The sequence below is a fragment of the Tyto alba genome, unplaced genomic scaffold (genome assembly GCF_018691265.1).
Source record: "Tyto alba isolate M040663 unplaced genomic scaffold, T.alba_DEE_v4.0 Super-Scaffold_18, whole genome shotgun sequence".
NCBI classification, from domain to species: domain Eukaryota; kingdom Metazoa; phylum Chordata; class Aves; order Strigiformes; family Tytonidae; genus Tyto; species Tyto alba.
This window is the reverse complement of record NW_024881280.1, coordinates 22,152,929-22,166,034: the sequence shown is the minus strand read 5'-3', so window position 1 is coordinate 22,166,034 and position 13,106 is coordinate 22,152,929. Positions and strand designations below refer to the sequence as shown.

General features: G+C 36.5%; 1 protein-coding gene across 2 annotated transcripts in view; it reads right to left on the bottom strand.

Annotated features, from left to right (window-relative positions):
• MIPOL1 (mirror-image polydactyly 1) overlaps nucleotides 1-13,106 on the bottom strand; it is a 192,089-nt gene that overhangs the window by 119,224 nt on the left and 59,759 nt on the right. For both annotated transcript variants that reach the window (XM_042790920.1, XM_033008656.2), the window contains exons 7-9: nucleotides 9,456-9,585; nucleotides 4,583-4,616; nucleotides 4,153-4,323 (exon numbers count right to left, since the gene is read on the bottom strand). In XM_042790920.1, coding sequence (XP_042646854.1) covers nucleotides 4,153-4,323; nucleotides 4,583-4,616; nucleotides 9,456-9,585 — 335 coding nt within the window. The remainder of the gene's footprint in view (nucleotides 1-4,152; nucleotides 4,324-4,582; nucleotides 4,617-9,455; nucleotides 9,586-13,106) is intronic.

Here is a 13,106-nt window from a genome sequence, read left to right as displayed (position 1 = left end):
TGCCAAATAGTGCCTCAAAATGGAGAAAGGTACTTAAACCTGCTTCAGATGAGCAACTGGGTACATGCCAATTTTTTACATGAGCAGTCATAAGCATGTTCCTGCACAGCAGGATGTGATCAAACTATTCAAAGCTGTAAAACCAGGTTTGCTTGCCAGTTATGTTATTGCTTCAAGATCAGTGTATTACAGATGACACTTTGCCAGCCAGGGAACCACTGTTTTTCATTAACAACAAATTCTACACCTTTAATATTTAAAACTTGGTATAAAACTGACTCTTCCCAATTCAAAACCCCCCCACATTTACAGAATTAAAGTTAGGACTGAAAGTTTATCAAACACACAATCTTCTGAACTATAAGCCATCTCTTAATTAGCTTTAAAAAAATCACTTCCTTCAAGCTGTACCAATTAAAAGGTCCCCTTTCTTCTCTAAACCAGAAGAGAAGTAATTGCAATGACTTACTCAAGTCCTCAGCTTCAGCTGCCAACCCTGTAATCATATTAACATTCCTGTCCATAAGGTGTGATGTAGTTAATAAGTGGTTGCTAGTTTGAGACATTGCACTGTATTGCCTCCTGCTGGAAATCACTTTTTTAAAGTATTTTATCACACAATGTGACTGTGCCATGTTATCTTTATTAAATGTCTGTCACTAATTGGATTACTCAAGCAAAAAGGTTTCTGAAGAAAGGCAGAACTGTAGTACAACCAACTGGACAAATAAGTTTTTCCTTGAATGGGTTAATGCAAAAACGAACATTACAGACAAGAAACTGATGTTTTATTTCTCATGACAGTCAGCATCTTTCTCCATTTTCCTTTCAGAGGATCAGTCATAAAACAGATTCAAGCTCCCCAGTATAACACAATATCTGTTCGCTAACAAACATATCTTAGCAAATACAACCAAACAGTTGAGTTTGTTTTTTTAAGGGGGTTGGTACAGGAGAAGATGGATGTCAATGTTTAGCCACGCTTTAGTTGTTTGTTTTTTATTCACTTGAAAATACATACTAAAAGTAGTATCAAATATTTGAGTTTATACCATTTTATTTGTTTTCACACACACAAAAAGTAGTTTGCATATTTGCTCAGCAATCTAGTGAATGATCTAAGATTACATACACATGCAGAGCTCAATACAGTGACAGAAGTGCCTCTATCTCCTTCCTAGTAAGAAGTAACATACACGTTTGCAATGTCAAAAAAATATGCAGTTTCTTGAGTGTTATGGCTGAAAGAAACATTTTCATGACCTTTCCAAGACATGGACAGCGCTCTTCATTTTTTGAAGAATAAAAAGAAATATTTAGGTAAAATCCAAATAGAAGAATCACAACTATCTAACCATTATCACGTGTGCTGCAATAGCAGTCCAGGTAAATGTAACTTAATAGTCTAACTATCAGAAAAACTATTTCAAAACTCTATTTCAAAGACTAGTTGAAAGTACTTTGTATTTACTTGGTCAGAGGAAACACGCAGTTTCTAAAACGTCCATTCTCTATGAATGTAACCTATTTCTTACTTGAAATCAAAGCACTGTGTTTGAGCTGTGAAGGCTTTTGTGTTATTGTTTCTTACTGAGCAAAATCAGGAATTCTACAAGTAAAACCCCCAAAGCTAGATACTACTTATATTCACTGTACTCAATTGTCAACTGCCAGGCTACTGTCAAGAAAACCATAAAAGAGGATAATCGATGCAGCTTCATTAAACACAGTCAGTCCAAACCCTTTCTGTCATACAGGCAGTTCTGTGTCATACGGTGGTCACCCAAATGACATTGCTGTCTCCAGCACCGCACAACAGCAAGTAGGAACAGAGCAACACCGTGTTCACACAATGTGTCATGAAGCATTTAGCTTCCATTGCCCAGTGACCTCTGAACTTTAAAAATGCCTTTTCCAGAGGATAGCCACAGCACACGAATGGTTTACTCTATTTCTGCTTTGTCTTGGCCTGCTCTCATCAATCCCTCCCTCATATTTGATGTCACCTCCACCGAAAAGATTTTAACTTGCAGATGTTATGAATGCCTGAGGCAACCTCAGATCTAACTTCCTATAATTTGCTTTTGTTATGCTAAGCATATACATCCCCTGAATTATATCTAGTCCCTTTGTGGTCTAATGGAGGAATCCCTCTCCTATTGTTCTTGCTGTTAGCACTGTAATAACTACCGCTATTGCAATGTTAACAAAAGACTACTAATAATTCAAATACGGTATGAATTCCCAAGGAATCATCAAGTGCGAAATGCACATTGAAATGGTAGCTTCAGTTCCAAGGACCAATTTTCTAGATTCAAGAGTTACAGCTGTAAAAGCATCATAAATGTGTAAACACAACACTTGATCAATAGAGTCCTATTAATAATAAATAATTTAAAACAATGGTGTTGTGAATTGAAAACATTATCACAGTAATACAGCTTAATACCAAATATTCAAATTTTCATTTAGCTGGCACTTATTATTTTATTATTTTTTCAGCTGCACTATCTATTTAATATTATCTGTACTTTTTGCTGACAGGCCTAAAGATGGCTTTGCTAGTTGTGGCACTTCAGCTATTACTATATAAAATAATTATCTTTATTAATTTCCAAGCTGATTACTTGAAAAAGATTACTCCCTAAACAGGCAGCTTAAAAATCAATTCAATTAAAATGTATATTAAAATGCCCTACAATGACATTCTTCTGACATTCATAAAAATTTTATGGTCCAAGTATGCCTGAAAGTCTACTTCAACAAAGAAGCAAAAACTGACAAAACAAAAATAAAAATATCAAAAAGATTCTTCTCTATTGCTGAAAGCTTTTTTCTTATAAGCTGCTCACTTTTCAAATGCCCTGTGCAAAGAAGAAAGAACATAAACTTTTGGCAGAACTGTTGTATGTTTCCCAGTAGCTATGCTGCTCATCATTTTTATAGAAGCAAAATAACGTAGACTGAAAAAATAAAGTTCCACCATTAACATCTTCCAAAATTAACGTCCTTCACAGTTCACACTGGATAGACACACAAAATACTTTAGGCACCAGGCAGATGGGGCTTTCAAGGTTTAAGTAGGAGAGAATGAAAAAACAATTGCAAAAAAGTGAAAATTACAGGGTGTGTAGAAGGGACTCTCTTACCAGGAGACTCTCTTACCTTCTCAATACAACATGAATTCAATCAAGATTATCAATACCACTCAAGATCACAAACCTGACTTCAATAGAAATCAGTCAGACGTGGGCTAACTTTGGTAACTCACTTTAAAAATCTAAATTTTCAATATTGGAAGAGTTAGATGAGATTTTTTGGCTGGGATGAATACATAAAGAGTTTCAACCAGTCTAAAATCCTGTGTTTTCCTAGGAGATATATCCCCTACTTGGACTGCTTCTCCCTACAGCCTGTTGCTATTGAGCTAAATCTAGGTTAAAATCCAGGAAAGAAAACTGTGGAGAAAAAAAAAAAAACAAACCAACAGAAAAACTCTTCCATGAGATAGGAAAAGCAATGAGACTCTCTTCATAGTGAAGAGAATGAAGACAGTACTGTTCTGTGAAAATAGGAAATTGCAGAGAATGAGTGATTTGAGCAGAAAAAGGACCTCAGGTTCTTTCAACTCATGTAGCATAAGCATAAGACTCTGAGAGTCAAGGACCGCATGCTTATTTTTATCTCCTGAATATAAAGCAACAAAGGGAGGAATTGCTTGCATTCTTGCATGTGGTACCATTATATTCCTTTAATGTATATTTCTGCCACTTATAACCCTTTACAAATCATTGAGTCCTAGTTAACTGTCATCCAATGCATTATATCTGCAAAAACAAGCCCTTAATAGCTTTTTATATTGGTCAATACACTGAAAACTACTTTGTTTTTAAAAAAGGACACAGTTATTGATCAGGTGCAAAAAATATAAAAATAACTTTTCTCATGAAACGCATTGATGCTATTTCAATGGGCACTATTGCCATAAAGAAACAGTTGATCATTAGCCAGCCATTTACTACAAGGGCTCTCTTTGTGATTTTAATCAGAGAAAAGTAAATAAAATCATTTCCTTCCCCAAAAATAAATCAAAAAAAAGAAAAAATGAAAAAAAAAATTATACTGAGTGATTATATACTTGCAGAAACTTACTTGAGACAAAGCAGCATCCCGTTGTTCTATTACTGCATTCATTTCCTCAGCTATTATTTTCTTTTTACGTTCTTTGGTCCTGTGTATTCGATTCAGAATTACAGCTCCATTCTTCAGTATATCTATCCCTGTGTCTGCATTGTTTATTCTGTTCAGTAATTCCTGTAATGTCTACCAACAGCATTATATGTTAGTCAGACATGAAGTTTTAATATATTTTATTTAATATAGGGTTTTAATTAATAGGCACATGTGAATTGTAAATTGACTGAGTGAAGTTATTGAATTTTCATATTGCAGCAAAGATGTACATTATTAGTGTGTCAATTCTTCTTTTTCCCACATCTTAGTTCTTGAAACCCACTCAATTGAACTTAAGCCTCTAAGATATAAGACTGACATCAAGAAATCTCCTCAGAGAATGGCTTACCATGTCATTTTCTTCAGGGTTAATATTTTCTAGCCTAGAAAAAAGGGACACAGAAAGCCTGATCAGTAGCATTTCCTTAGTGCAGCAAAATGAGTTCGCTTTTTAAATCTTTAGAACCTCAAGTAATTTCATTCTACTAGTCTTTAGAGTCAACCATGACACTGAACATATTAAAGTGCCACCTGCTCGACTCCATCTTTCAATAATGCTCCATATCTTCAGCACTGACTTCAGACTGTTAAGTTATTAATGTTTACTGCTATATATGACTACAAGGATCAATTGTTCATATGTGCTTAGATGAAGAAAGTTCCCCAGTGATAGAAATGACTGATGCTCTTATTTTATTTATTTCTGGGCTTACAACTTTTACCTGATGTCGTATTTTTGTTGTTTTTACTGTACCCCAAATGAAATAGGACAGGAATTTTGTGGAATTTTTATTTTTATTTTTTCAATTTAAAGTATTTCTTTTTCCATTACTCTCTTCCAAAAAACCTAGTTGAAGTTTCCTTAAAAATATTTGGATTTTATATATTGCATAAAATAGAAAGCTAAGCCAATTCTCTGCAAGGCCCTTACTTAATTCTGGAACACCCCCCCTGCACTTTCCTCCCTTTCTATTTCAACAGAACATATATTGACCTGTCAAATACAAAGATGATACGAGGAATTTAGTCATACAGCATTGAACACTTGCTGTGCAAAAGCAGTGAATGATAACACAAAAATTTAATAAATGGGATAGTATGCATTTTATTTTACCTAAGGTTAGTTATATGGACAGCATATTATTTAAAACACCTACGTGTATTTAAAATGGAAGAGACCTCTTTTCTGGAAAAATCAGCATATTAAAGTTACCTTACCACTCCCTTGCTTCTTACTTAATGGTGACTTCTACTAAAAGTAGGTCTGTCACTAGCATACGATATTTTAAAATAAGACAGATATAGCACCACTAAACAGCTACACACACTTTTTCAAAAGTGCTGTGACAGATGCTTCTCTGAAGCTGAGATTTTAGCTAGCAAACATCATAGACCATTTGACAGCACACTAGCACCTTTTACATTAAAGCATTAGTTTTACCAGATAACAGTATATAAAGCATAGTAAATCAACAGGTACAGAAATTAATTCTTTAAATTAGAAAGAAATAAGTCAGAATGCACTACCAGTGTACAACAGCTGGTTTATTTATATGGAATTCACAAGTGGTAACTACTCCAACATGTACAGTCAGCATCAGAACAAAACGAAACAAAGTAAAAGCTAACCTTTGCTGGGTTTCACTTGCATTCATAAAGTAACACAAATCATAAAGTAACAAACATATTATAAATCCAAATTCTCAGAACCGGATCCTTGATTTGGCAAATTGTAGAGTTCCTGCTTTAGGTTTTTACCTTTCTCTAACTGCCCTTTCATGTGGGACTTAAAAATGGATCCCCAGCTAGTTTGTATTCACAATGAAAGGAACGGTATTTGTCAAAGTAAATTGGCAGGACTGACCCAGCTTCTCCAGAGGACTTCTACCCTGCTAAAAGTGTGGGTCAACAATACCACCCAGCCAACCAAGAGGCTGGGTAAGCAATACACTTTAGGGAGAAATGGGGGTGGGAAAAAGAATAGGAACATCAACTGTAAGTGTAGCCCTTCAGCATACTACTGCCACAAGGGATCTGTCTGTAGGTGTGCATACACCTCCTTAGGTGACAGTATTTTTTAAAAAGCAGCATCTGAAGCTGTGTATTTGCCCTGTTGTCTCTCCCCGTGCTGGGCACAGACAATAAGTGACCCTTAGATCTCTCATGATTTTAAACAGTAGTAACCAAGGATTCCTCTTTCTCCCATTTCTACACACATTTCGCTAACATAACCCCTAGGGCCAACAGGACTGAAAGAATTTTGGTTGTTACAGTTAAATAATGACAACAGAATGGCTCCAGCTGCTAATTTAAAGAAAGCATTAAAGTGTTTGACAAAGGTTGGCAGGTTGTTCAATATTGCCCTCTTGTAAAGATCTCTGATTGGAGTAAGTCCAAAGCAGATGGAAGGAGTGACCTGTACTCTAAAACCTGATGAGTGTGGCACCAGTAGCCAATGTTCTTTAAAAAACCCCAAACCTCTATGTGTAACATATCTGAGACAGAGAACTTGATCTTTTGAACAACCAGAATCAGGAAGAAAACATTAAGGGTGGTGGTTGGAAATGTTCCAAGATTCCAGAAGAAACTCCAAAGTTAAATAAAATAAACCAAGTCCCTCATGGTTCATCCCATCATTTCTGCTCCTTCCAAAGGATTAGTAAAGTGGTGACGTGAACTCCAAAAAAAATTTCCATTCAGCCACAGTAATAAACTACTTAGAATAAAGAGGCTGAGAAAAGTAATTTCCTCATGGGGTTGACTCTGCTTCTGAAAATGCAGCACCTCAATTTGATTCTTCTCAGTCACAGTCCTGGTTTGCTACTCCCATTGCAAAATGCCAGACAACCAGGCAGATATAGAAATGCATGTCTTGTCACCTCATCTGAGATGTTACTCCAGTTAGTAAAGATGCCCAATGTTCTGAGAAACCTGAGTGCTGGAGCCAGGCTGCTGTTTCAGCAGGAATCCTGGCTCCACTCAACCATTCCTTGTTTGCAAGGTGTACAGCTGCATGAATAAACATCCTGTAAACTTCGAATAAATGGATCAGAAGAAAATCAGCTGAGCCTGATGGAGGCAATCCCGCCTTCTTGGTTCTGTAATGTCCAAAAACTTCAAAACAAGCAAAGAACTTTGCTCAAAAAAAGAACACAAAACCCCACAAACCAATAATCACAACAGGAAATGCTTCCCTGTACCATACCATTGCTCTTTTTGAAATAAATACATTATCTAGAAGGTGCTGTCACACAGAGAAGTGATATGGGTCAGGGAAGATCTGTGGTCAGCTTGACCTTGGTCAGGTTGCGCAAATGGATGCAGTCACTGTGAGCTGAGGTAATACTGAATACAACTTGGTGGAACGAAGCAAGACATCTTTGAAATCTTACACTGTCTGATATGGCTTAAGACATTATTATCAAACTTGCAGTTTGGCTGAATGAGTAACAAAGCAAGGAAAGAGGCAGATATTAGGATATCTGATGCAGTTAACATGATGATTACTTGAACATAAAGAATGAGGTTTTCTCCCTTGCAGGGGATTGCATATGGCAATTAATGCCTAGCAATCCATTACCATTAAGTACTTGCTGCATGGATGATTAACAAACCTTAACAAACTTTACAGTGGGAATAAAGCTTTTGGGCTCTCTACCTTTGTGGCTTTTGTCAATTAGGGTTTTTCCTTTACTGCTCTGATGATTGACACTAAAACTACCAAAGAAAATAAAAGCATGTAACAATTTTCAGAACCCTTCAGCAACATCTTTGTGCCCTATGAGAGGCATAAGCCTGCTTGAGATCTGCCTAAGGATTTTATTCATAGAATCACAGAATGATTGGGGTTGGAAAGGACCCTAAAGATCATCTAGTTTCAAAGATCTTGAGTTTATGCTAACAGCTTATACACAGCTTCATTTAATGTCTGAGGCCATACAAAACTTCCTTGCTTTCTTTACTCTTGGAACATATAAAATTAGAAAAGTGACAAGAGAAGTTGGAAAGACTGGAGTAAGGCTCACAGTTATGATGCCTCTTATGGGAATTTAAAGCACATTTGTACTTTCCTCAGAGATTGCTGCTTAAAGCAAGATTTCAAATGCATGTACACCTATAATGGCCTCTGTAGAGACATTTACTCTAGTAAATTGTGCACTAGTTCTTGTGGGAGTGGAATCTCCTAATCTTGCCGTTAAGTCATACTTACAGGCTGTGACAAACTCTAGCAACTTGTAAATTCCACAGAGTAATGGTGCACAAACTACGTGCAGATTATTGAAATTTATTTAGATAACATTCTCTGGCCTTACCTACAAAAATACCAAAAAGAAGACGACTGTTTTTCTGCCATAAAGAGGAAAGAGTGTTCTTAGTAGAAACAATTATTTAAAACATAATTGCTTGCCATTCAGTTAACTAACAACTGCACCTATTCAGTCTCTTACCATGGAAAATTTCTGTTTTCTTTGTATTTCTCTTTGCAGAAAAATAGGGGAAATTTCTCAGCCACTCTAGACTTTGAGGGACTACCATAGATGGTAACCAAGATGATCATAACTCGGATGGAGAAGGATTACACGGAGAGGTAAATTGTAGTTTCAAAGCTGCCTATATCCTGAAGTGAGAATAGAAACTATTCTTGATCTTCCTCTCCTGACTTAGCAGTTTTGTTTAACATGAGGTTGCCTATTTTTGTTAACATGGCATACATAAAATTCTATGAAGTATTAATTATACCCTTGTTGCCTTACAAACTGCTGCTACACTAAAGATAAGAACAAAACCATATATTTTTCCTGTGTCACTCACATCATTAGTAGAAATTTTGCTGAATGAAATGTCTAGTGGTCTTAAAGGCTCGATTGATTTCCTATACATTGCAACTTCTGACTGACATTCTGGTACTCTGTTTCAAAAGATCCCTATAAAATGTCACATTTGTCTTATTTATCTCTGAATAAATCAATACCAAAGCTTTTGATTATATTTTTAATTTTTGTGATCAAAATTATCCACCTTGCTCTCAGTCTCCAGAGAAAAATACAGTCTTATAGGATGGCTAATAAATTAACCAGTAGCACGGTAAAACTAGCATTAGCCTGGTATTTCATTATAGAGAAGTTTGTGCTAAGTTTTCCTATATAACCACTGTCAAGCAGTTTATGACAGTCACAGACTGACATAACCTTTTTTGCACAGGGCAGGAAATGTATACTTACTCTCTGAGAGACTCTTCTAAACGCTGGACTCGTAGAAATGCTTCATCTCTCTCTTCATTGGCTAACCTAAGCCTTGCCATAACAGCCTCATCACGTTCCCGTTGAGCAGAATAAACTTCTTCCACCAGAGCTGCAAAAGTAACCCGTATGTTTAACAAACAAGTGTGACAGGGAAAGACACTATTAAATGCACTTCCATGGACCTTTGCCAGCATCTCTTAAAATCGACATTTCTCCACTGACCTCACAGTAGTCTGGATAAGGTCTGTATTACTCTTCAGACACAACACTAAATTGGTGTTGATTGCTAAAATGAATACTTTAAGTAATGAAATAAAGCTATGTGTTTTCAAATTCATCCCTGTATAATTAAACAGGGCAAGGAAGCAATTTGCTTTGCATTCTGAATACTTGCTTAATGGAAAAGTAATTCTTAAAGCTCAGAATCATATGAGACACTAGCAGGTTTCTTCTAGGACACAGAGTTAAAAATAATGATCCATTAAAACTACTTCTACCATCACACTGCTTCCTATCAGGGTCACACACTGATATTAGATATTAAAAATTCTAATATTTTCATAGTCTGTCTCTGGTATCAGAAGAGTGGCACAGCTGGCATCTCTCCTTCTCTGCCAAGCCTTTACTTTATTGTGTAATATACTGTCATATTATCTGTTACGGCATACATGGACCTTGGAGCATTAGGTGCCAATAAACTAAGATTTACCGTCTATCCTTGGGAGCAAACTAACACCTTCAAGTCATTCCTCATCCCGAGCTTACGTCTTCTCCCTGCCTCTCCCCTGTCAATATGTCTAACACAATCTCTGGCACACCGCCAGAATCCTTACCTCGACCCTGCCTCCACTAAAATCTTTATTCATACTTTCATCATTTCCCTCTGCAATACTGCAAATCTCTCCTCACAGTCATCATAAAACCCTGCAGTCTAAACGTCTAGGGGCTTTTGGGATGCCATAGTAAGACTGTTGTCACTGCACGACAGAGGAGTGTATCTTCTCTGATTGTCACAAGCACCTTCAAAAAACTCAGCTGAGGTCTGTAGGTTCCAGAATTCTCCATGCTCCCCTCCTAATCTTCCAAGCTGATGTTTAGCCACAGTCTCCTAACACCACACTACAGTCTCTTTCAAATTCTGGCATTTATTTCTCAAGAAACTTCTGTATTAAGCCACTGCTCCTGGGCTTCCTTATCCCCTTCAGAACTCTCTGCTCCTTTCTGAACCACTGCTGAAGTCATTAAGTTCTCAAAGAAAGGCTTCCTTCCTCTTCACTTTAGAGTTTTTATCCATCCATTCTTACAGCAATTGACATAAATTTTGTTGCCTTTATACATTAATTTACTCTTACTTCACCTTTGTACATTATTGTACAAAAACTTCACAGTGTGACATAACATAAAACACTTTATGGCTCTTCACAGAATGGAACAATAGGAACATAGTAGTACATTTTGGTAGCAGCTATATTGCTGGCATAAAATACATTTCATCAGTACTGAAAAAACTCCAAAACTCCCCAACCAACTGAAATACAAAAAGTGGTAACTTTCCATACAATTCACAAGCAGCTTGGATAACCAGGGATGTAAGACAAGTGAGAAGATGAACAGAGAAAGAGTTTGGAGAGATGAATTAGGAAGATGTTCAAGGCAGGAAAGCAATCCTCTTGTCCTCAAACTGAGGAAGAAGAGTGTTACTGAGGAGTAAGTTAGCATTTTTTGCAGGTCTAGCAAAAGGTTGCATGATAACATCAGACTGGACAAAAGAAGACAGGGAAAGGCTAAATGTTACTTCTGGAAAGGCAGTCCCTCCTCTCATAAAAATCTGCAGAGGAGCTGCAAGCCTAGTCATCAGGCCAGAGCTGTTACAAGTTGCATCCCAACAAAAAAAAAATTGGCAACAGAAGCACAAATCTTTAAATGTACACAAAATTTAACAAACACTGATTTAATTCTCTTCTATTTGAGTATTTACTCATTCCACAAGAATAGTGTCTTTTTTCTTGAAGATCTATTTCTCCTGTTTGTAACAAGAAAGCTTTGCTTGATGTGGAATAGAAAAACTAAGGCATGATTAAAGAAGCTGCAAAACTACATGTGCACAGACTGGTAGTCAGGAACAAGTTTGCAGCACTTGCAAAGGATGAGTCTGACCTCTGCAAAGGTAGGTGGCTTAGTAACAAGAACAAATTTTATGAGGTGGGCTGTGCATTTCCTCTCACCAGACTTCCACTTAGGTTGTGGAGACCTGTGGTGGCAGGGAAACCAGTGCCTGGGTAAACTACAGTGCAATTGCTATGTCCCAGTTGGATCTGGAATACACAAGCAGTTCAATTATGTATGATAAATTATTACGTATCTGTACCTTAAAATATTTGTTTACTGCAGTTTTTCCAGTAAATTATGTCAGTTTATCTGGCATCATGCCAGAGACACTGCACAGAGAACCCTTTCCATAAAGTTGCAAGTGGAAACATTATGTAATTTTCATAATGAAAACAATTGCTGGAATAAATAGAAAGCTATCTAAAATAACTGCAGTATTGGCACTTATTACTGTTCTGGGGTTAATTAGTTTCCAGATTAGTTAACTTCTTTCTGGTCTCTGAGTGCATCCCTTCTTCTGTTAGACCTTATAATATCCCCATCTCAGCATGGAAAACCACAATTTGTTGACTGCTACAATGGATCTTGAGCATGCAAGTACACATAGGGGGACTGCGTTTTGGCATATCTAACTCCCTCTCTGTGTAACTATAACCAATGGTAATGACGACTATACAGGCTTTTTAAAACCAGATTACTGCTTATTTGACCTTAAACTAAAGTATATATAACAGCATGAAAACATTCAGAAAAAGAGATTTTTAAAGTTACTTAACCATACTGCTTATCTTAAATCTTACCGTTCCTGATAGCAGTCCAGAGGCTAATTGCCTTGAACAGTGAACCCTTCCCCCACTCAGAGGTCCATTACAAAATACTGGGTTTTAACAACTGGCTATGGAGAAGTGACTTAAACTGAAAACTCCTTGTTATTTTCTTATCCTTCCACTAAATTAAGGCACTGGAGTGAATATCCCAATGACTAGATCCATCAACTACATTAAAAAAAATTATAGTAGTTCCATATCAATTACAAGTGTTTGGCTTTTACTTCTATTTTTAAAAAGTAATACTGCAAGACATTTTTTTCATATCAAAACAGATTAGGGAGAGTATAGAAAATTATGTAAGATGTCTGCATGGCAACCTGAGTTTAAAATAAGATACTTAGCTACACAGCATTTTAACACCATGTAGCAACACGGACACTGACCATAAGAAATTACAAATTTTAAAAATACTTGAAGTCCTTGTCTAACTCATTTTAATGGTCTACAGAAGGCTAGCTCACCTGATTCCTTCACCAGCCAAAGCTTCTGCTGAATTTAGGTTAGACATTTCTATTAGCCAATGCCTATACATTTCTGACTCTATTTAATATTTTACGAATTCATTTTTTTAATACCATATGGAATATTATAACAGTTACACAATTGCAGGTAGTCCGAAATATGAAGTTGTTAACATTAACATTTACCATTCAGATTGAGCTACGGATAAGTCACAAGTAGAAGTTCAGGA